Below are 24,222 nucleotides of genomic sequence, written 5' to 3'. Positions count from 1 at the left end.
AATATAAATAAAAATACTATGATTTTTTTTTTTTTTTGAAATTGCAAACAGGATTTTAGCGATTGTTTCCAATAGAAACAAACAATAAAAAAAAAACAAAAGAGCATGGACGCAAAACCGGCGTGGACGAAACAATGATTATTCTTACATTTGCGTTGATAAAATGCTACACTACACAAGAATGGTTCAACAAACAAAGAGAAAAAATAGTTTTTCGGTACCGGCAGCCGGTTTCTTCGGTGTGTGGAGCGGTGTTCGTTAGGTCTTTTTTTTTTCTTCTCTCTATATGTATGTCTTTTTCGGTGCATCTCTTCGGAAAAAAAAAATTTTCGTGAATCGGATTTCCTCGAACAATACGCGCTCGGGGGCGGCGAAAACCTGCTGCCGGTGTCCGTCCAGCTATTCCGCACACTTTCTAATTGATGATGGTTTTGTCGGACTCACCTAGGCTCTTAATATTCCTTGTAATTAAAGCACAAACAGCGGGTTTACAAAAGCCGGCGCACTTTATGATCAACTTTGGGTATACTAAAACCCGCGTCCGCGCAACTTTGCTCCTAAAGATGGCGGTGATGGCTTCCCCACCAGATACCCAACAACCATTGGTGCGTTTGGGTTTGGGACGCCGCGCCGCGCGCTGCCAACCTTAAAAAAACCCCGCCGGTCGGTCGCTAAACCCCTCGAGGGACGGGTGGAGGGTGTGGTGCGCCGAACCCTGGACTTTCAACCCTCCCGCGTACAAGAAAGGGGATCGGTGCGTGTACGTACAGTGTAAATGCAAACGCACTGGCATTAGGGCAATGAATTAAATTGATGATTCATTGGACGCCAATTACAAGGGTTGTTGGTGGCTGTACAAAGGGCACAGCCTTCTACTGCTACAGTTCCCTAAACCGTCAGAGTTAAGCGAAATCAATATGCAACAAATCAACTTAACTCGATATATCTTACAACCCCAGAGCATTGTTTCAATTAACAAACGATAAGTCGAAATCAAAGCGGGCAGCAATAACCGTTACATAAGTTTATTGCACAATCAACGTAGGCAACACTCTTTACAAATTCATTGAATAATCAAATACTTTAACTGCATAAAACAAGCTAAAATGAATACATTTATTTTAAAATATGATTCAATTGCATAAATGAAACAATTATAATTCAAATATTCAAAATATTATCTTTAGATTTATTTTAGAAACTTTCCAATCCATTATATTTATTTATTAATTAAGAAAATATTACAAAATGATTAATTTCAACTAAAATCAATGAATAACAATAGAATTTTCAAATTAGAATTATATTATTTAAGGTCGCAATTGCATTATTTTGTAAACAAACTTACTTTCCTGAATTTTACGTATATTTTTCTGGTTTATATCGCAAGCCCGACAACCGAAATGCCGAGTGTATCAAAATCCCGACGTTCGAAATCTCGGCTGTATTAAAATCCCGACACTTGAAATCCCGACTATGTTAAACTACCGACTACCAGACACTGTCGGGATTTCAATATAGTCGGGATTTCGATATAGTCGGGATTTTGACATAGTCGGGATTTCGAACGTCGGGATTTTGAGCCAGCCGAGATTTAGAACGTCGGGATTTTGATACACTCGGGATTTTGATAGACGCGATTTCGGTTGTCGGGCTTGTGTTTGCCACCGATATTTTTCTATTTAATAAACACGCGTGAACATTTGTACAATATGCATTCATTAATTTCTTATTAGAAACAATGAAAGTTGTGCATATAAAGATACTTAAAATGTTGTATTGTCAGACATTTTGTTATTGAGTTAAATTTGGCTATTTCTTATTGATGTTCCATATTCAACCAATCAGCGTTCGGTCTATGGCCCGTGCGCAACCAATCAGAACACGCGGTTCCACCTATTTACCCTATTCGCTATTAAATATCCAATTCGCATCAAATACAATTATATGCATATTTATCTAATAGAAAGCAACAATTTCAATGCAATTTTAATTAATATTTGCGTATTAATCTATTTATTCGTTATTGTCTTTATGATAACTTAAAAACGCACATTTTTAACGTAGAAATCTACGAAATATGTTGTAATTTCAACATGAATCATGTAAAATATTAAATACAGAATTGTTAGATTACTAACCAAATCATTGTACGTAGATAAATCGAGTTTAAATTGCCGTTAGAAAAAAATATGAATTATGTTGTAATTCTAATAGAAAGTGCGTAAAATAGTTCTATTTATAATTTAATTAAATATAATTATTTGTAGCGTAAGAATTGTAAAAAAATAATATATTATAATTATAGAAAAGTGAATGCTTCAACGCTAAATTATATTTATGAATTATGTAAATTGTAGAAAGAAAAATAACAATATTTTAATTTCAATTGAACTATTTAATCATTACACGTACGCTGCTTAAAATAAAGTCATAAAATTAATTAAAATTACTTAGATTAATTAAAACATGGGGGAATTGTAATAAGTAATTAATTTTAGTATCGTTTAATTAGTCGGCTCGTTGTTGACAAGTTGAAAGGCCAACTCACTTCTTGTACAATCAATGTTGTGCGACTGTTTCCATTGTTAATAAATTGAGTACACAAATCAAACGTTGTTATTTATTAATGCTAATATATAGTATTAATAAGTTGATTATGTAACAACAACTTTAGTTATAAAGTTATGAATCAAAAGGTAAAAAAAACACATTTCTTGTTATTAAAACATCAATTTTGTCGGTGCCCAATCGGAAGCCCGACAACCGAAATCCCGACTACCATAATCCCGACAATCATAATTCCGACTATATCGAAATTCCGACAGTGTCTTTTATTATTATAAATTTCTACAATAACATTTTTATGGTAGTCGGGATTTCGATATAGTCGGGATTTATATTGTCGGATTTTTGACATAGTCGGGATTTCAAGCGTCGGGACTTTAATAAAGTCGGGATTTCAAGCGTCGGTCTTTCGGGTGTCGGGCTTGCGATATAGACCCCAATTTTGTAAGTATATAAGTGAATGTTTATGTTTATTTTAGATACATAATGTAATTTATATAATTAGTAAATTTCTTATGGGATTTTTATATATGCAACACACAAAACATGTTTACAGATTTATCATTTATTGCTTTATTATTCTTGTTTTATGGTATGGATGTAAATTAAATAATTAAAATGTTTGCAAGGAGCGTGTTTTATATAAATAAACGTGTGCAAAGTACGTTTGTTATTATCCATATTAATGGCATTGTTGTCTAATGAACAATATTTTCCTACTGTTGTAATCTTTGTAGGAAACAACAATTAACTTCTTTATTTGTGCCTTAGATATTTCAAATTAATTATTAATTAAATAAGAATGAAAGAATAATTTTCAATTCTTATAAGTTTCAATACTGCTTTAAGAACAAACTGTTTGTATTTAAATACAATGTGCTAATTGGATAAACTATATTTATGTAATACAAATTGTAATTATTATTTATATTATAGTGATTTCAATTGATTTTTACTATTTACTTTAATTTAATTGTACTGTTAATTTGTTAGAAATATGGCAACAAAGCGTCTGCGGTATTATATATATATATGTATTTAGATATGTAGAAAACATCAGCAAAATACCTGGCAATGAGAACGAATAATAAATAAATAATCTGTGAATTAAAGCCTGATCACAAATGGAAAAATAGGTATAATATATATTTAAAAATATGATTATAATTCATTGCTATAGAAAATTGTAATGTGTTTAATAGATTTATGTGATATGTGTGAGATTTTGCAGTGAGATAGACACAGATAAGTAAAATTCACCTGTTTCATTCCCATTCAGATAATGGACACAATAGAGTACTTAAAGACTTCGGAGCTAGTCTTCAGAGTGCAAAATTACTTTGGTGTCCAGGTCAAAGAGGATGGCAAGGATAAGAGGGAGTTTATAGTGACCAACAGGTTCTGGCATTACCTCTTCCTATTTGGTACGGAACTTGGTGATGAACTGTTTTATTCCATTTTCATTCCGTTCTGGTTCTGGAACATTGATGGATACGTGGGCAGGAGGGTGGTCCTGGTTTGGGCTATGGCCATGTACACAGGTAATCCGATAAATATATAATAATTAATTGTAATTAATTGTTGTTTTGGTTAGGTCAAGCTATTAAGGATATAATCAGATGGCCCAGGCCTGGATACCCTGTCATAAGGTTACAAAACAAGTGGGCTTTGGAATATGGCATGCCTTCAACTCATGCGATGGTCGGGATCTCAATACCATTCTCAGTGCTGCTCTTCACCTTGAGCAGATATCAGTACAATGTTGCTCTCGGGTTGGCTTTCGCTGTAACCTTGTGCACTCTCATCTGCATGAGCAGATTGTATTTGGGAATGCACACTGTGCTGGTTAGTTTTCCTTATTATCAAATTAATTTAGATTTCATTGCTTGCAACAGATTTACACAAATTTGCAAATGATAACTTATCTACTTTTCATTTTTTTTTTAGATAAGTGTAAATATGTAATCTTTAATAATAATAGAAGTTTAAATGTTACTTTTTTTTTTAGGATATTTTGGCTGGACTGGCTTTGGCTATATCTCTGATGTTCGTGCTTGTACCATCTGCGAATTACATTGATAATTATTTGCTCACGAATCCGACGTCGCCAATTATGTTGCTGGTAACTTCAATACTGATGATAATTTATCATCCCAACAGCGATAAATGGACTCCAACAAGGTAAATATATTCAACTTAACTCCCGAGTTAATAAATCTGAAGATTGAGATGATTTTAGGGGTGACACCACTATGATCTTATCTGTTTCTGTTGGGGCTCACATCGGCGCTTGGTTGAACTACCAAACGGGAAACATGTCTCCGGCAGAGCTCTCACCGCCTTACGCAATATATTGGCCATCGTACTACATGATCGGCTGCATAATCCTAAGGACAATCCTAGGTTTAGCCTTGGTCTTAGCGACGAGAACGATAGCGAAGAAACTATCTTACAACTTTTTCTGCGCGCTCCTCAAACAGGACGTGGACGATATACGGAAATCGGAGAACACTTTGGAGAACAAGCACAAGAACATCGTGGAAATCGGCTGCAAGTACGTGACCTGCTGGTCGATCGGCTTCAACATACTCTATTCCATTCCGCACATCTTCCGAATGCTTCAAATCGAAAGGCCCAACTTCTACACGGAGATATGATAAAAAAGGGCCGATCCATTTAGAGCGAGTTTTAACAGAACAATAATCGAGCAGTTCATTCAACAGATTCCCATTAGAATCAATTCAATTCAATCAAGTCGGTTGTGGATCTTATCGAAAGCTTTAATTCGTTGAATACAAAACAATTATTGGCGTAGGCTGTTAATCGTGAGGCAACGAACACCAATTAATTTAGTATTTAATCCATCGTTTGACTAGAGATTATTTTTTTCTATACCAAACTTAGGTGAAATGTAGAAATGCAACAAGAATAATTGTGATCACACTTCTATATTAGATTATAGCCAATTTAGAGGCGAGAACCTCACGCAAACATATCATAAATAATCAAGTTATTTAGTGCTTCAAGTAAAATCGATAACAGAGAGCTTCCATTTGAGTAATCAACTAATGTGATTCAGTGATTCAAACTTTTTTTTAATCTAATAATACCTCTTTACTACTGCCTGACCTACAATATATCCAAACCAAATAAATAAATATATATATTAAGAATAAGAATTATCGCAAAGTTCTAGTCAGGGTATTGTTATTAAAAAAAATAAAGAAGAAACTTCACGCAACTTATTTTAAGGTTTTGATTAAGACAATCAAAACGTTATTTATATATTAATAATTATATATACTAGATGCCTTAAAAAAAATATTTAAGAAAAAAGGAAACATTCACGGCGATTTTTGAGCTTTTAGATGTGTCATTGTTACTGTTAATAACTGAAAAATAAAATAAAAATCAATTACAAAAAAAAATCATAATTTCATTAAAAAACTCACCTTTTGGGAATCGTCGAAGTTATTCGTGGATCTATCCGCATCGATCTCGAAATCCACGAACAGATTCAAGAAGTAATTTGGCGTTTCCATCCTTACCTCGTCCATTCCCAATTCCAAGTTTATATCGTTTGCTGATTTCTAAGAACAAAAACAAATCGATTATTTGAATAGGTTTAACTTGCTTCAAAACTTACGATTTTAGGTAGTGAAACTGCTAAATAGAGATGCGTTGAATCTTCCGGTTTCCTATACAAGCGATATTCTGGTTGTGATTTCGCATTTTCAATCTGTTCGGTTTTTGCTACTTTCGGGGCATCTTTGTGCACCATTGTGATGGTTAAAAACTGAAATTCAAATAATATAACATGGAGATTTCGATTAGTTTCTACGTACTTTGTTGATTTTGTTGAAGATTGAAATGCAACGATCGCGATCGACGTTGTCCATGAAAATGTCCAGGAAATAATAGTTGGAATCCAATATGAGTCTGTCCTCTCCGATTGAAAGTGAAATTTCTTCGTGGGAAATCTACAAGTTTTAAAATTAAATTAAAAGCTGAAATTATTTGTTTCGGTTAACCACATACTATGTACGGTAGATAAATTTCGGCGTATAGCACGAATTGGTTGTCCTTCTTTTGCAGCAACCTGTATTTGGGTTCTTGGCGATCAGGAGAAGATATGGCTTCAATCAGTTTCCTCTTGTTTTGCTCTTGAGGTAGTATATTCGTTAACGAAGGCAGCTTATTCTGAGTCTGCGTCTTCTCCCCCATCTTCTCTTTCATCTCCATGGGCCTAAGCCTGTGCACCTGCAGCGTTCCCATAGACTTCTTGTTCTTCAATATGATCATCTCGTTATCCAAAGTCAAAGAGTACTTCTCTTGAACTCCCTCCAACACGATCGCAAGGAAGATCTCTTTGAAGCTCCGCATCGTCTGGATCTTTTTAAAGAACTTCGTATTAACAGCGATATCGCAGACGTCCACCTTGGAGCCTTTATTATCCTGCTCCACGTGTATCTCGCCGATGCTCATTGGCACCCGGAAGTCGGACATCTCCTCCGAAGACACGATCCTCTCCAGTTCCGTTTCAGAGATATCCTTCGGCGCGGGGATCTCCTCGGTCACGCAGATATTCATAAACATCTTCTTCCCCGTCTTCACATCCTTCGTTTTCAAGCACATTCCTGCGGACAGCCAAAAAAAAAAGTTGCATTCGTAATTTTTGGGTATCATTAAAGGATGTATATTTAGAAAGAAAGTTTCGCCTCAGGTGGCCGGTTACGTAAGCCGACGGTGGCAAGGTTGAACAAATAAACAAGAAATGTTAGGAGAGAGATGCGCCAAGGTGATAGATACATCTTAGGTTTGCATCAGCATCCAGAATGTTAATATTCATATAATTATTTCCACATTATACTCGTACACACACACACAAAAACATCGTAATCAAAACGAAATACCGATCCGCCAGCAAGGACTGCGATAATAGCGATTACACCATTGTAATAATAATAAAAGACAAATAGTGAAAAACATAATCATATGCATCCTCCTCGAAAAAAAAAAACAACGTAATAGCATAACATCAGAAGTGAATAACAAACGTACAAGAGTCTTAATCATCCTTCAAATAAAGGATTAAACGATAACACTTTTAGACACTAAATATAATGAAATCAAGTACATTTTAAATATAAATATAATTTCACATCTTTTGATATAAGAATCTAATAACCAGCTTTTAGCAAAACCAGTTCCAATAAGAGATTAATTTAAAGTCTATTAATGTACATCTTTTGATATAACAATTGCTAAAATATGTTAATTATTAACTGAAATATGATCATTTTTGTATATTTTTTTTACTTTACATTTTTGAATAGATAAATATAAAAGAAAATAGAAGCCACACAGTAAATTACAGAACATTACATTGCAAATAGTTTGTTCACATAGAATGTGCTATGTTCAATTGTAGTTGGAAATTATCGCATGTAAACAGGAAATAATAAAGTGTTAACCATACGCAAATATAAATATCTAAAGAGCATTCAATTACCAACGCACTCCCAAAACATTAACAATAGACTTAAATTACTTGATAAAATATATCAAATTCTTTCATTGATACAAAAAAATGTAATTACATTCCGTCTTAATTGTACACACTTCAAGGACGTTCAGCATATTAAATTAGTTACAATAACTAGTAGAAAATTCAGTATTTTGTTCATGTCTCATATTTTTTATATCTCGATATAAAATGTTGTTATTTTGTCGACTTATTAAAATGGATGCAGGTCAATATATTGTTGATCAACTTGGAATTTCTAAATAAGTTATGAAAGTGTTTATTTTGATAATATGTCTGGAGGCAATGACAAAATAGTTACCAAGCAAATTGATTAACGTTTTGAAGGACGAGGAGGGAAAGGAAAAACAAATGTATTAGAAGAACAATGAGTACGGAGATCGATTGGAAAAATTGATGGCATTTAATAGAAAGCCAAGGACGGAGGAAAGAAAGGCCAGGAACACATGACATTTCATTGGCGGAACGGACCCAAAACTGTACTAAAAAAAATATATGAAAGACTCGCCTGGCGAGCACAGGCACAATGGCATCATAAACACACACGGGCGTTACGTAAAAACCGCAGTTTAGTGAATGAACAGGCGATCCGGTAGGATGGATACAAGATGAACAAACGTCCATTTGCAAGCAACAACAAAAACTAGGCTACATATCTAAATTGGAGATTGCATCTATCCATTATAAACCGATTGTTGTAGCCCAGCATCCAGTTCTGAGAATTGGTATTCCCCCAAAAAACCGGTTCAAAAAATAATTCGAATACATTTGCGATCGGTGAAAGATGGAGACGATAAAATATACTGAGCAAATAAATTAATTCGAACGATTATTTGTTAATTAACATTGCACCACGCAATCTCTGATATCGGGGTTTTGTTATCAAACGCTCTGAAAAACGCTTCGAGTGGATGGAAAGAAAAATTGTGCTGTTGTAGTAGTATTAGCTCTGATAAAACTATGAGTGCTAATGTAAACAGCAGTATTCGCGCACTCGCTTCGCGCTAAAGCGGTTCCGATCTCTCCGACCACGAAAAAAGAAAAAGAGGAAAGAAGCACACAGAAAGAATTACATAAAATAGATGGGAAACAATTTCATTTAACGTCGCGAAATTTCGCTGCTCGTCAGTGCTCGCACTCTCACCCGTGTTGGATAACGTTTCTGGATAGTCCAGGTGAGTTCAAAAACATTATAATTGCATAACGAACAGCAATAATCTGGGAGTTTACATAAATCTTTCAAAAACAACACCAATATAAACTTAAGCATCATTACGCAATATTAACAGCAACAACAAAAAAACAGGAAGATATTACATTTAAAAATGCATCTATAAATATAACGCGTTTAAATTTATCAACAAACATATGCAAAAACCTTGAGTGCGGTAATTATTATTGAATTCACTGAGCATCGGCAACCAACCATGGAATTATTACTATAGACATGTATGATTCAATTTGTAAATCGACGCAAACAATTGATGGAGAAGAGCACGCGCTTTATTCGATTTTGCTCTTATTTTACGTAAACTCATTAGTTTCATTTAGATTTTTTTTTGTGGTTGTTATCACGTAATCATCGGAGATAGCGCAAAATCGAGGGTAAACACATCGCGAATTCTTCGGTCAATAAACTTGATGATAGCCGTAACACAATCAGATCAACGTTTTTATCCCCAGATTTCCATTCTTTTCGCAACATCGCGCCAAGAATAGATATTGATTATTGGACGTTGAATACAGTTCTTTTCATTTTTTTTTTTTCGTTCTCGCTTAAGCAGCGATGTTTACATTAACGTTGATGGTATAGTTCATGGAACAATGGAAATACCTGGTCTACATAATGTCACGAAATTCCACGAATTTGTTGAGCGCGGAATGTAAATAGCTTTATGTTAAATATTATAAATACCAAATTACATCTCTGCTTTCAAGATACGAAATTCAAGATTAATATACGTTTTATGAAAAAAAAAATGCAACAACATCATGTTACTTATTATGATGTAACCATGTTTCCTGACTTATTAAGTCATTAAATTTGATTGTTAAGCTATGCGAATAAGTACAGTTTTCATAATGAGCTAATGTAATTATTCTTATTTGGATTTTAAATCCAAAGAAAAAAAAATGCGGAAATTAACGAGTTGGCGGCTGCATCCTTCATATCATCATTGTTCGGCAGAAATTGCGAATCGTAAAAATAGCTTTACAATGAAACAAAGCATCCGCTTTGACCGCGAGGAAGGAATGAAGATGATTACCGAAGATCATCTGCCGGGTCGTGTGTGTGGGGGAAGCGAAGAGAGGAGACGCGGACGGCCTTCGGAATATATTTTTTTTTGTGTGTGTGTTATTTCTGTTGTTGTTATTAGTCGGAGCTGCACCGTCAAAAAAAAAGCCGGCTCCGTTAAATTACGTAACGCGTTTACCTGGCGACGGCTTCACCAACTTCGGCTGCTGTATCTGACGGTCCGCCGCCGCTTGGCTGAAGAACTTTTCCATCTCATCTTCGGCTGGATCTTTCTGGAAAGGACGACTGTGTAATTAATTGCATTCCTTCATTTCTAAATCACATAACTCGAATGAAACGAGATAAAAATAGCAAAATCATCAATGAAATAGTAAACTCTGATGATTATATCTAATAACAACGTTGACGATAACAAAAGCAATTAAAAATGTGACTCGATTTCAAATTTAAAAAAAAAACAGCGATTCTCTGAATCCAACGGTCAATTGTTTTTTTAATGATTGTAAAGTTATTTATAAGCGAATCGTAATATTTCATAACCAGTTAACTTCTGAAACCAAATACAGTGGAACCTCGCTTAACGAGCACAAAATGACCCGCTTAACAAGCGACGTTTCGCATAACGAGTGACGATTAGATAACTTGTGTAATTTTGAATATGTTTCACTATACGAGTAAAAATCCCAAAATTTTGGAACGGATTAAACTCGTTATCCGAGGTTCCACTGTACTGCATATTTAGAAACAATATTAGCTTTTTTTACAAATTAAATATAGAATTAACACAAATTATAATAATAAAAATTCTTTCAATTTAAATGATTATATTTCTGTTTTAAATCATCATTAAACTTTATTAGTTTATACCGTTAGTTAACTAAGTTCATTTAATATTCATGAATAAACTTGTATATGAATAATTCCCAAAAGCAAACAAACAAAGCGCTTTAGTATTTACGTAGAGATGATGAGTTTATGATTTAACCGCTTATAAATATTTGCGATTGAACAAATTAAAATGTGATATGTCATGGTTGCTGTTGCTTTGATATCTGCCACTGGGAAGGTTAAAACAATGAACGAGCTAAATACGAAAGGCACGATAAAGTAATTGAGATACAACAGATGGATAATAATAATTATTAGCTGTGAAAGACCTCTTCAATTAATTCCAATTAACGCATATGCAATGAGAGGAAACATTTCTGTTGTCATGGCGATATATATATAAATATATATATAAAAATCAAATTATCGACTGAATTATCAATTGACAGTCGATGGTAATTGATGGATTATAATGGTAATACACTCTAATTACTATATGGTTTTATTGCAAAGCATATTAGCAATTATATTCCAGTTGGAAGCGGTACATAATAAATGTTTATGTGGGACATAACCTGAAAAGAATGAACACTCACCGCTAACAGATAGTTACGTTCGCGAAGCGATGAATCCACATCTAGGAAGACGGATTTCCTGGCCATTCTCTTGGGAATTTATATATGCAAATATTGCTGTCTTACAGTAGTAATACCTTTAAACTTCTTTATTTTGATGGGTGGGTTGCCACCGCTACCGTTGTTGACAATTAACTCACGTGGTCTGTGCAACGTTGCGCATGTTATCTAACTGTGATGCTCGTAATTATTGCAAGTAATCGAACGTTTCGAGTCTTTTAATTGAGTAGATTATTTGTCGTTTGTGAATTACTTTAGTTATATTCGCTTGAGCTTCGATGAAGTGCTGGGAAATGGTTAAGAATAATGTGTTTTTTGTGGAGTATGGCAACATCGGTGATAGTTGTTAGTTTGAATGCTGACAGATGTCAGCTGTTCGATGGGGCAGCTCAAAAAAATCATTCAGTAAGTGTGTCAGCTCTGCGGTGAGTGCACGTGAGAGGGAGACAGTCTATTGGGAGCCTTGAGAATGGGCAGCATCGCTGAATCCGTTTGACGTTATGTGCCAAGACTGAAGCTGATCATCTTTCAGAGTTGGATAGAAGAGAATCGTCCGGTGGACAGAGGAAGTGGACGGATCTGAAGAAACGCGTGCGGTCGCAGTGCGGCGACGAAGATGGCGAACTCAAGGATGGACGATTTCTGCGGATCCGAATTTTGGGTGAGTTCAGCGGTCGCAAACGCGATGATCGTATTGGAAACGTGTAGTCGAAGAAGTCTCGCATCCAGATGGAACGATGTCGGCGTGTGAAAATCCTCGAAAATGACCCAATTTCGTAACGCTTTTGACCGACTTTTTGAATTCCAGAGATGGAGCGAGAGAGAGAGAGATTACTTTTGCTTTTGCATATTATTACGTGCGGCGAGGTCGAGTAAAAAAAAAACTGTAATTAACATTCATTATTTTCCAGAATTTAAATGTGTCTTGGTATACCGAGGATCCGGATTTGACGAAATGCTTTGAGAAGACGGTGCTTATTTGGACGCCGTGCTTATTCCTGTGGCTCTTCTCCTGCTTGGAGGTCTTCTACATAGTGGACAGCAAGTACAGGGACATCCCGTGGAATATCCTCAATGTCAGCAAGCTCTTCGTCAACGGCGTTCTCCTCGTCCTCACTATCAGCGATTTGGGTTACGCGATCAAAGGGACCGTCGATGAGAACGTCGTAGTCTACAACGTTGATATCTACAGTCCAGTTATCAAATTGCTAACATTTGCAAGTTAAAACTAATTGTAGTCGCGGAGACAGCGAATTAATATGAATTATTTCTGATTGCAGTCGCTCGCTGCGGTTCTGCTCTTCTACAACCGGAAACATGGTCAGCGAACTTCCGGTTTGCAGTTCCTCTTTTGGTTCCTGTGCGCCCTGTGCGGCGCCGCCCAATTCCGCACGGAAATACGGGAATCGAATACAACGGATTACTATTTCATAAGTTACATCATCTATTATGTTTGCGTGCTCTTGATGTTCTTCCTGAATTGGTTCGCCGATCAAGCACCGAGGCAAAGCTTCTACCCTAAACTAGAAGTAAAAACGCATACACATTTATAATAGGTAAATGGACTATAAATACGCAATATGTTTTCGTTATAGAAACCATGTCCAGAGGAATCGGGCGGCTTTCTGTCGCGTCTGATGTTTTCCTGGTTCGATCGTTTGGCGTGGCTCGGGTTCAGGAAACCCTTGGAGACTACAGATTTATGGGACATGAAGGCCGAGGATTCTGCCAAAATCGTCACAGCGCAGTTCGAAAAACATTGGCAGCACACCAAATCGAAATACGAAAAGTACGTATACCACCATCATATAACGCGTGCACATTTGGTTGCCTACACCAACATATTTGAATTTATTCATTGCATGCGCAAGCATCTTATTCACTGCATCGGTGTTTCCCAACCTAGATTTTGGAATTATTATTATATCATTGATGTTGCAGATCAAATGCATCGTACAAATCGGATTCGGCCCGTGTGGACTTTGTGAGCGGTTCCAAGAAAAAGAAATCCGCTTCGATCCTTCCAGCTTTAATCAAATCGTTCGGGCCTACGTTCTTGTTTGGGGCAATGCTGAAGTTGATGCAGGACATCCTGGCTTTCGTCAGTCCACAGATTTTAAAGTAAGAAATTTTGCAAAAGTTGTTTTCAATTAGATGGTAAAATGTAATTTGCGTTTAGGTTGTTGATCTCGTTTGTTGAAAACAAAGAGTATTCGTGGAGAGGTTTCCTTTATGCGGGTCTTCTGTTTGGCACTGCCATAGTACAAACGTTGATCCTGTCGCAGTACTTCAATAGGATGTTCATAGTTGGCATGAGGATTAGAACTGCCCTGGTAGCGGCAATCTATAAGAAGGCTTTGAGGATGTCGAATTCCGCGCGCAAAGCTAGCACGGTTGGAGAAATCGTGAATTTGATGTCCGTCGACGCGCAGAAATTCGTCGAGCTCACTGCGTACTTAAACATGATTTGGTCAGCGCCTTTCCAAATCATCTTGGCATTGTACTTCCTGTGGCAAGTCCTCGGACCGTCCGTTCTCGCCGGATTAGCGGTCATGATAATCTTGATCCCAGTGAACGGCTTCATCGCAAACAGGGTGAAAGATCTGCAGATTAAGCAAATGAAGAACAAAGATGAGCGTGTCAAGCTTATGAACGAGATCCTCAGCGGTATAAAAGTACTTAAACTTTACGCATGGGAACCGAGCTTCGAGGCTCAAGTGCTGAAGATCAGGACGAAAGAGATGAAAGTACTTAAACAGGCGGCGTATCTTAATGCGGGGACTTCGTTCATCTGGTCCTGCGCTCCATTCCTGGTGAGATTATCGCTTATTTTTTTTTTTTCTTAACTTTTACATTAATCGGTTTATAGTTTATGATTAAGTTGGCTATTGGAGTTAAAGAATTTAGTTAATTGTTCTTTCCGAAATCCTAGGTGTCTATATTGACCTTTACAGTGTATGTCTATAGCAGTGATGAGAATGTCTTGACTCCGCAAGTGGCATTTGTGTCCCTTTCGCTGTTTTGCATATTGAACATGCCTATGGCACTGCTTCCATTGTTGATCGTGTACGCCGTTGAGGTTAGATGAAAATCATTTTAATCTATCGGCAAGCGGAGAAATGGTTGTGGTCTTTTCTATTTTTTTATTTATTATTATTATACACCCATCATGCGAGCGACAAAAAAGCTAAATCAAACAAATTAACAAATTCTTCCTCATTTACAACAACAACAAAACTATTTTATTCGATCTACTATTTTAATTTTTACATATAATATTTCTTATCAAATGCATGATGTGATCCCATATTATATAGGTTTCTCTAGTATCTTTTGCTACATTCGTAATGGTGGACGAGGATAATGTGCTAGACGCATCCACAGCATTTGTTTCCTTATCACTCTTCAACATTTTGCGTTTTCCGCTCAGCATGTTGCCAATGATGATCTCCAACATGGTTCAAGTAAGCTACCACATCAGATCACCGTATCAAAACAATACAACAACAACAACAAAAACCACATTCAGATTTTACTCTTTCTTTCAATTATAATTATTGCTTTGCTTTTTTAATTTTACGAACTTTATTTATATTAATTTTGCTTTTACTGAAAACTAAAACATCAACGAAATGCGTACGCAGTTACTTTCAAAAGAATTGACGAATATTTTAGGCTGGAGTTTCGGTGAAGAGGATCAACAAATTCATGAACTGCGAAGAATTGGATCCTGAAAGCGTATCCCATGACGCCGGAGAGAGTGAGCATCAATTATTTCTTATATAATTGATTGTTGAATTGCTTGAAATATTGTTTAGGTGATCCACTGGTGATTGAAAATGGAGATTTCGATTGGGGCGAAGGGCCTACATTGAAGAACATCAATTTGCGTTTGAAGAAGAAATCTTTGACTGCTGTCGTCGGTACTGTTGGTTCGGGCAAGAGCAGTTTGATTTCCGCGTTTTTGGGTGAGATGGATAAAACGTCGGGAAGAGTTAACACCGTCGGCTCCGTGGCTTACGTCTCGCAGCAGGCTTGGATCCAAAACGCGACCCTACAGGATAACGTGTTGTTTGGGAAACCGCTGAACAAGAAGCTTTACGATAACATCATCGAAGCTTGCGCTTTGAAAGCTGATTTTGATATGTTGCCGGCCGGCGATCAGACTGAGATCGGTGAGAAGGGTATCAATTTATCCGGTGGTCAAAAGCAGAGGATCAGTTTGGCTCGTGCCGTCTACGCGAACTCCGATATTTACTTCTTGGATGATCCATTGAGCGCCGTGGACAGTCACGTCGGTAAACACATCTTCGAGAAAGTCCTTGGCCCTCATGGTTTGCTCAAGCACAAGACGAGAGTTCTGGTTACTCATGGAATAACGTACTTACCTCAAACCGATAAGATCGTGGTTCTGATGCAAGGAGAAGTCTCGGAGGTCGGCACCTACCAGGAGTTGCTGGACAAGAAGGGTGCATTTGCAGAGTTCTTAATCCAACACGTGAATGAAGCCGTCGAAGCTGAAGACGATGATGGTAATTAATCAATTTGACTGTGTAAATAACTTTATATAAAATTGAAATTTTAAAATTCAGGTTTGGATGAATTGCAAAATCAATTGGGATCTATCCCAGTTCCCGAAGAGATCTCTCGGAAAATTCAGCGCGCCAGGTCGCACGTTTCCGAATCCATTTCCGAAACTGGTTCCGAGAAGACGAACGGTTCTCTGCAACGGCAAAAGTCGTCCGATTCCGGTGGAGTTCGGCACAGGTCGAGTTCTTCCGTGGAAGTGCAGGACGCTAAGAAACTTGTCGGAGAGAAACTTATAGAAGTGGAGAAGGCGGAGACGGGAAGCGTGAAATGGAGCGTCTACAAGCATTACCTGATGTCCATAGGTTTAGGTTTAACAGTGATCACGCTCCTTCTCAACATGGTCTTCCAAGGCTTCAGCATAGGTTCCAACATGTGGCTGAGTAAATGGTCCACGGACGAGGATATGATGCTCAACGGAACTGGAACCATAAATAAGGATAAAAGGGATTTGTATTTGGGCGTGTACGGCGCGCTCGGCATCGGACAAGGTATGAGATTTCGCACAATCATCTAGTAGGAATAGTTACGAAATTATTACGAGAAAAAAAAATGTAGAAAAGAGAAAGCAAGAAAAAGAAAGCAGTATTTTTTTCTTTTCTTCCACGAAACCAAAAATGATATGATTGTATTTAAGATTGCCAATCTGAAAAGACAACTTAATCCAATCCTCGATTCCGCCTTTAATACAGTAGTTTCAATTCCTAAGTTTTATTTACTTTTAACTTACGGTATAGATTTCAGTATAATTTGCTTTTCGCCTTAATAGCCTTAGCCTATTTTGTTTATGTTTCAATGTTTACGAAAAGTTTCGTAGTTCTAATATATTAATCCCGTATATTGAAATCCCGATTCGATTCCAAAAGACAAAACGATTACGGAAGTTGTTAACAAATTTAAAAAAAAATGCTGCTTCCATTAGAAGAAACAAAAATTTGAGAAGAGAGTTTTTTTTTGGATACGCAAATCATAGCGGAGGAACTTATTACTCTCAGAACGTTCAATATTTGTATGATCTCGGTTCTTTGTTTTTGGCATGTGTGAATACGAGCTCTGCATGACCTAACAAACTTCCTAAAATGCATGCGTTATTTTTTTTGTTTCGTTAACTGTTTTTTTTTTACATTATTTATATATATTTAAATTTAATTACCACACAGCAATTAAAACCTCATGAATTTCGATTAATTTCGCATCGCAGGTTTCAGTTCAGTTTCAATCATTATTCCTAATAACAAAAAGCACCATAAATGATGACCCTCCACCCATAATGTGGTAACGAGAAATACATATATACATGCACATCATTTTCTTTTCGTTTTCTTCTTCTTTCTTCTTATAATTTCGACGTTTTAATTTATATGTATCATTATTACGTATAATATGTAAATATATAATATATAAGTAATTTGTGGTTACCAAAAAAAAAAACAGATCATATTCTATTTTTTTTTTCTGTTACATATTATTTTTTTTATTTTTATAGGAGTTTCGGTACTAATCGCATCCATAACACACGCTTTGGGTTGCATCTATGCGACCAAATATCTTCACGAAACCTTGCTAAATTACGTAATGCGTTGGCCGATGGCAATATTCGACACTACGCCGGTAGGTCGAGTCCTCAACAGATTCTCAACTGACGTGAACGTAATGGATAACGTAATGCCGATGCTTTTGTCATCATTAATCAAACAATTCTATGCGGTAAATAGACAAAAAACCTATACATATACACACTTTTATTTATCAAATAATCAAATTTTCTCAATTTGGGCAAATTTCCCATTCTCAAAAGAAAAGAAATTTATGAACGTATCATATTTTTTTTTTGTTATATTATTTGAACTAACACGAAACAAAACACGCTTCACTTTTTCTATTCGCTTATTATATATTTCTCTCTTAATACATCCAATCAACGCGTCCAAAATCGGTGCTGGCCATCTCTTTGCATTCGTGTCACCTCTGCACTATACACACTAATCACTAATTGAATCGTGCCATTGCTGCTTTGATTGGTTGTATTATTTCTTTTGTTTTTTTCAGGGGGCGGGACCTTTATTATCTTTTATTTATTATTTTAAATTAAATACATTTATTTTATAGCTTGTATTCAATCTCTCTCTATCGTTCGTTATTGTTTACGTTCAGTTTTGTATTTATTTATAAGTTTTGTTTGTTTGTTTGTTTGTTTTTTTTATTTGTTATTATTATTTTTTTTGTTTGTTTCTCTGAAAATTCAGTTCTTAGCGTATTCGTGTCGTCTTTGGCGCTTTACCTTGGCACGCTGAACGGGGCCAAGTTGCTCCACGATTTGCTGCTAAAAAACCTAATGCGATCGCCGACGCACTTCTTTGATGTGACGCCCGTTGGGAGAATTTTAAATAGGTTTTCGAAAGACGTTGATACTTTGGACACGGTTTTGCCGATGACCTTTGGCGGATGGATTAATTGTTTCTTTGTGGTATAATTATTGAATCTCTTTCACTCACCCCCCCACCACAAAACCACCAACACCACCACCCCCCCAAATCGCACTAACAACAATCATCGAAAGCAGTTATATTTAAATACCATATATATATATTTTGTTGATTATTGTCATGTGTATTTCTAATCATTTCGATTTAAGTTCCCTTTATAATTTATTTTTTTTTTCAAAAATTCATATCATTTTGTTTTCCCATTTACTTTGCGTGTAGAGAGCAAACGGCTTGAAAAGGAGCGCGCACTTTCTTTTTCTTCTTCTTTTTTTTTTGTGTTATTGTTGTTATGGCTTGATTATTCTTTGGTAAAGCCTTTCTTTTTGTTAATCTTTTTTTTGTTGTTGAAAATTACGATTATTTACTTTTACGATTTCCTGAAGCTGGTTCGATTACATTGTGTCTGTTTTTTTAGTCTTTTCAATATCGGCTTCCGAAGTAACTCTCACTGTAGCCGGGGTGCACGCCTCGAACAAAATCCACGGTCGCCTATTGGCCAACATAATGCGATTGCCGTGCCAGTTTTTCGCAGGCACGCCCACCGGCCGAATCCTGAGCCGATGCTCGCGAGACGTCAACATATTAGATAACGAGTTGAACGTCAATTGCTATGAGGTCATTGAGAGCGGTTGCGTCGTAAGTCCCACCTCAGAAACTAAATCTCTAAAACAAATTAAAATTTTCGAAACACATCAAAATTCTTTGCAGTTATATTTAATACAGTCGTCTCTGCCCATATCTTTTATGTCATTTATTGTACGTTCTCTTTCTTAGTTTTGCTTTTTTTCTCTCTTTTAATTTGATCACACCATCACGTTGCGCTTGATCCACCCACCTTCGTAGCATTAAATGTTATAGTCTCACCCCGCCCCTTTTTGTGTTTCGCTAAAACCACAAACACTCCTTTTTTTTATCGTTTCTCTTTCTTTTTTTTTTTAAATTTTTGTTGTTATATTTTACTATCCATTTTGTGTGTATCTGCCGTTCTTTTCTAGCGTGTTCCGTGCTTGCGTTTCAATTCGTGTTTGCGAAAGGCTCTAGCGACGCTTCGGCGTCCTTGCACAATGCCATCTTGCGGGGCGTGCTGCGACTGCCCATGGCGTATTTCTATGTCACGCCCACTGGGCGTGTCCTCACCAAATTCTCGTGCGATTTTCACGTAATTGACGTGCGCCTCCCCCTCAATGTCAGACAGATCACGCCCTGCGCCAGCCGGGTACGTTCACCGCTTTTTATTCGCACCATTCTTCTCTACTTTTCACATTGATCCCAACCCCCCCCACTCTTTTAGTAATCTCACAATCATCGAGTGTTTTACGCTCACGTCGACTAGTTTTTATTTTGTTTTGTTTTCATTTTAATTGTGTCTTTATTTCAGGACTGGGCAGGTTATTCCACGGATTTCTTCAATTTTATATTTATATTTTTTTTGTGTGTGTTCCTGTTGCCAAAGATAACACTACGTGATTATTTCGATCGTCTCCAAATATAACTAACTTTGTCGATTCTTCTTGAAATATTTACTCCAATAATTGATCATTTTAATACATATATCCTATTTTTTTTTTAACAATTCAAAATAATATTAAAAGAAACGAAAGGATATTTATTTTAGAAAACAATTTAAAACGATCAATTTAATCTTTTTTTCGTATGGATATGGGCTTTTGGGTTGGTTATAGGCTTGAGAAGTGTGATTTAATCTTCGTGTATATTTATTTAATTACTACTAACCTGATCAAAATTATTTACTCTTTCCTATTAGAGTGATTAGTTTGTTGCGTTCCATTTCTTCTCTTCTCAAAAAGCGACTAACACGAAATCACACATGATACATACGTTCATTATTTGATAAAGATTTTATTCATTTCGAGAACATTAATTCACGTCAGTTAAGGTGCGTTTTCGAGGTGGAATTTCTATTATTTGGATGATTTCACCATGGAAACGTACCCTTGTTTACCATTGTTTCAATCCAAATGCATACGTTGATCAAGTATAAAGGTTGAGAGAAATTTTATCACGGCTAGTTCAATTTTACTGGTGTATATTGATTTGGATAATCCAAAAAGATGAAAAATGCTGTAAATTAAAGCTTAACACTAATGAATAATCATAATAATAATAATAACGCATTCATCGCTCATTGTAAATAACATGCAAAATTTAATGTAAACTAAAAAAAAACTGAGTTTCTTTAATATTTTATATCTTTTGTTAACTGTTCCATTTTAGCGTTTGGTTCTATTGTGGCGGATCTAATGCCCCGTTTGGGTTGCTGGTATGCCGCCAGGGCAATGCACAACTCTATGCTTCTAAACCTAATGAAAGTGCCGCTCTCATTTTACGATATCACGCCATCCGGCAGAATCCTGGCCAGATTTTCGAAAGACGTCGACGAATTAGACACTAGCATGCCGTTTCTCATATCTGACGGAGTGTACTGTTTCTTTGAGGTATTTCATCTTTACAACACCAAAAATGTAGTTACGAACAGCCGCATCGAGCACATTCGAACTCTTGTCGAGAGTTCAACAGTTCTCATGATGCTTGCTGGGTGCACACCAGTCCCCTTTTGCCATTTCTGGGAGTCTAGAATCAAAGAATGGCACTCTAGATTAACATCAGACTATTTTCTAGAGTAACAAGTCTTTATTGTGTATTAATCGACTAACACGGATTTATTATAAAACCCTATCTAATTTCAGCATGAATTATAATCAATAATCAATGGATTTAAAAAAAAAGAACGATTTAGGTGTTATCTTTGACAATGTGTATGTTTTAATTTTACTTCTTTTTAGATTTATTAGATTGATGTGTGTTATTGTATAAGTGAACAATTCAATACTTATTTTTATATAACTTATTTCAATTTTACAATATCACACATTTGTGCTAAATCATACCTGGATAAGATACAAGTGTAATTTTCATATAGATTTAGAGGTACTGCCGCCCCCATACAAATGTTCATTTCGTTTTGTTTCAGTGATGCAGAAGTGGCCCAGCACGATCTACACCTAATTGAATTAGGTTTATTTAGTTATTAACTTAATAAGCTTAATTTATTTGTTTAAATATAACTGCTTTTTTTCTCCATTCAATGTAACTCGTGTTAAGTGTTCAATGTTCTATTATTATCGTGTATACGTTCCCCATTCCTGATGATCTTATATGCTATGCATTTCTCTTCATAGGTCATTGCTACGCTGTTCGTGATCAGCTACACCACTCCCAAATTCGCTGCAGTTATCGTGCCGATAGGCATCATCTACTACTTCATTCAGAGATTCTACGTTGCGACTTCCAGACAGTTGAAACGTCTGGAATCCGTCTCGAGGTCTCCGATTTACTCGCATTTCGGCGAGAGCGTCACGGGAGCCGTCGCAATCAGAGCTTTCGGTGAGGAGGCGAGGTTCATCAGCGAATCCGAAGCGAAGGTGGACTTCAATCAGATATGCTATCATCCAAGCATCATCGCGAACAGGTGGCTCGCCGTGCGTTTAGAGATGGTCGGTAACTTGATCATCCTCTTCGCAGCGTTGTTCGTCGTCCTCGGACGTGACGAGGAGCAGAGTGCTGGACTTGTTGGATTGTCTATTAGTTATGCGTTACAAGTAATAATTTTCAAATTTTAAACCGTTTGGAGAAAATTGTTAATTTTCTTGATTTCTAGGTCACACAAACGTTGAATTGGTTGGTCCGAATGACGTCGGACGTGGAAACTAACATCGTAGCGGTGGAAAGGATAAAGGAGTACGGGGAGACGGCTCAAGAAGCTCCTTGGGAGATCGAGAACAAAACTCCATCCTCGCTGTGGCCGGAAACAGGAAGTGTTGAATTCAAAGATTACTCTGTTAGATATCGCGAGGGATTGGATTTAGTCCTGAAGAGGGTTAACTTTTCTGTGAGAGGTGGAGAAAAGGTCGGAATTGTTGGAAGGACTGGAGCAGGAAAATCCAGTTTGACCTTATCTCTATTCAGGTACTTCTGAAATCTTATATTTGAAACAATAGCTTAAACATGTGTATTTTAAGGATAATTGAAGCGGCCGAAGGAGAAATCGCCATTGATGGTATAAACATCTCGCAATTGGGTCTTCACGCGTTGCGTTCCCGCTTAACTATCATTCCGCAGGACGCCGTCCTCTTCTCAGGCACTTTGAGGATGAATCTGGATCCATTCGATAGGCATACCGATCAAGAGGTGTGGACCGCTCTGGATCAAGCCCATCTGAAGAACTTTGTCAAAGGTAACGATGTTAAATGTGATAAGCAAATCTAAATTGATTTCATTCATTAGGATTATCCGCCGGTTTGAATCACGAAGTATCTGAAGGCGGTGAAAATCTTTCCGTCGGGCAAAGGCAGTTGATCTGTTTGAGCAGAGCTTTGCTGAGGAAGACGAAGGTGCTCGTCTTGGATGAAGCTACTGCCGCCGTGGATTTGGAAACCGACGACCTGATCCAAAGGACCATCAGAACAGAGTTCAAGGATTGCACCGTCCTCACCATCGCTCACAGATTGAACACGATCATGGATTCGGATCGAGTCATCGTCTTGGATAAGGGTACCATAGTCGAGTTTGACTCTCCGCCACGGCTTCTGCAAAATAGAGGCTCGATCTTCTACAGCATGTGCCGCGATGCTGGCTTAGCCTAGAAACAACTGTACCCTACCAAACTTCATACTTTTACGTTTTTACGTCGTTTTTACTTAATTTAGATTATTATTATTTTTTAGTTCGTTTTTAATTGGAACACACATCACATCGTCGATTTTTCTATCCATTTTATATATATAATTAATGTTTTTAAACTCTTGCCAGTAACAATGCATATATATTGTTGGATTTCTTTGATTTTGACCGCACATATGGATGTTGATGATGATGATTTTGAAACGGAGGGGGATAAGTATTAATAGTTAATTGCTTTCTTGTATTCTGTGATGTTCCGGACCAGTGTGTTTCTGGTAATGGGATAACAAACATTATTAGGATCAAATACTCTTGATTTCTTTCTTTCTACGTATATTTTTTTTTCTATTGTAATTCGTTTTGTTTTATACGAAATTGCGAATCTATCACAATGTAAACAGATGTAACATGTTTTTATTTCGTTTTTATTAGTTATTAATTAATTTTATCGGTATCCACGCATCCATTATTTTCTTTATATGTATATCTATGTATATCAATTATTATTTGCGTTATGCACCTCGAACCTCGTTTACTTTATGTACCTTTGATTATGTTCATTGTTGGAAGCGCGCTGTATATACATAATACTTTTTGTACATATAATCCACGTCA

At 36.6% G+C, this 24,222-nt stretch overlaps 4 protein-coding genes across 15 annotated transcripts in view; 2 read left to right on the top strand and 2 right to left on the bottom strand.

Moving 5' to 3' along the window:
• Nucleotides 1-608, bottom strand: part of LOC108566783 (fibrous sheath CABYR-binding protein-like) — a 38,756-nt gene extending 38,148 nt beyond the window's left edge. Inside the window, exon 1 of the mRNA XM_017926827.1 lies at nucleotides 445-608. The gene's annotated coding sequence lies outside the window, so the exon portion shown is untranslated. The remainder of the gene's footprint in view (nucleotides 1-444) is intronic.
• Nucleotides 609-3,588: 2,980 nt separating this feature from the next.
• On the top strand, nucleotides 3,589-5,756 carry LOC108566787 (sphingosine-1-phosphate phosphatase 1-like). Of its 3 annotated transcripts, none has more exons than XM_017926842.1 (5): nucleotides 3,589-3,704; nucleotides 3,800-4,109; nucleotides 4,163-4,413; nucleotides 4,577-4,749; nucleotides 4,808-5,756. In XM_017926842.1, exons 2-5 carry the CDS (start codon nucleotides 3,851-3,853, stop codon nucleotides 5,223-5,225), a joined length of 1,101 nt encoding a protein of 366 aa, XP_017782331.1. In that variant the 5' UTR covers nucleotides 3,589-3,704; nucleotides 3,800-3,850; the 3' UTR covers nucleotides 5,226-5,756. The 3 variants fall into 3 exon arrangements, with proteins under 3 accessions (XP_017782331.1, XP_017782330.1, XP_017782329.1); XM_017926841.1 differs by having other exon boundaries at nucleotides 3,771-4,109; XM_017926840.1 differs by having other exon boundaries at nucleotides 3,848-4,109; nucleotides 4,808-5,754.
• Nucleotides 5,757-5,811: 55 nt separating this feature from the next.
• LOC108566786 (PIH1 domain-containing protein 1) lies at nucleotides 5,812-11,974 on the bottom strand. The gene is made up of 7 exons (XM_017926839.1): nucleotides 11,795-11,974; nucleotides 10,549-10,642; nucleotides 6,607-7,205; nucleotides 6,414-6,548; nucleotides 6,215-6,364; nucleotides 6,021-6,158; nucleotides 5,812-5,960 (listed from the first exon to the last, which is right to left on the bottom strand). Exons 1-7 carry the CDS (start codon nucleotides 11,858-11,860, stop codon nucleotides 5,913-5,915), a joined length of 1,230 nt encoding a protein of 409 aa, XP_017782328.1. The 5' UTR covers nucleotides 11,861-11,974; the 3' UTR covers nucleotides 5,812-5,912.
• On the top strand, nucleotides 8,964-24,051 carry LOC108566785 (multidrug resistance-associated protein 1). 10 transcript variants are annotated; one of them, XM_017926828.1, is made up of 16 exons: nucleotides 8,964-9,288; nucleotides 12,366-12,494; nucleotides 12,745-13,050; nucleotides 13,114-13,362; nucleotides 13,429-13,622; nucleotides 13,775-13,954; nucleotides 14,013-14,646; nucleotides 15,151-15,297; nucleotides 15,509-15,593; nucleotides 15,652-16,365; nucleotides 16,426-16,911; nucleotides 17,907-18,127; nucleotides 22,107-22,526; nucleotides 22,586-22,893; nucleotides 22,947-23,161; nucleotides 23,212-23,570. In XM_017926828.1, the coding sequence occupies exons 2-16, from the start codon at nucleotides 12,450-12,452 to the stop codon at nucleotides 23,568-23,570; spliced, it is 4,563 nt and encodes a 1,520-aa protein (XP_017782317.1). In that variant the 5' UTR covers nucleotides 8,964-9,288; nucleotides 12,366-12,449. The 10 variants fall into 10 exon arrangements, with proteins under 10 accessions (XP_017782317.1, XP_017782319.1, XP_017782318.1 ...); XM_017926830.1 differs by lacking the exon at nucleotides 8,964-9,288 and adding an exon at nucleotides 10,641-10,659; XM_017926829.1 differs by lacking the exon at nucleotides 8,964-9,288 and adding an exon at nucleotides 12,159-12,238.
• The last annotated feature ends 171 nt before the right edge of the window (nucleotides 24,052-24,222 follow it).

Source organism: Nicrophorus vespilloides, unplaced genomic scaffold, assembly GCF_001412225.1.
Source record: "Nicrophorus vespilloides isolate i.1.1-1 unplaced genomic scaffold, Nicve_v1.0, whole genome shotgun sequence".
Taxonomy (NCBI): domain Eukaryota; kingdom Metazoa; phylum Arthropoda; class Insecta; order Coleoptera; family Silphidae; genus Nicrophorus; species Nicrophorus vespilloides.
The sequence above is the reverse complement of the archived record's forward strand: the minus strand, read 5'-3'. Positions and strand labels throughout refer to the sequence as shown.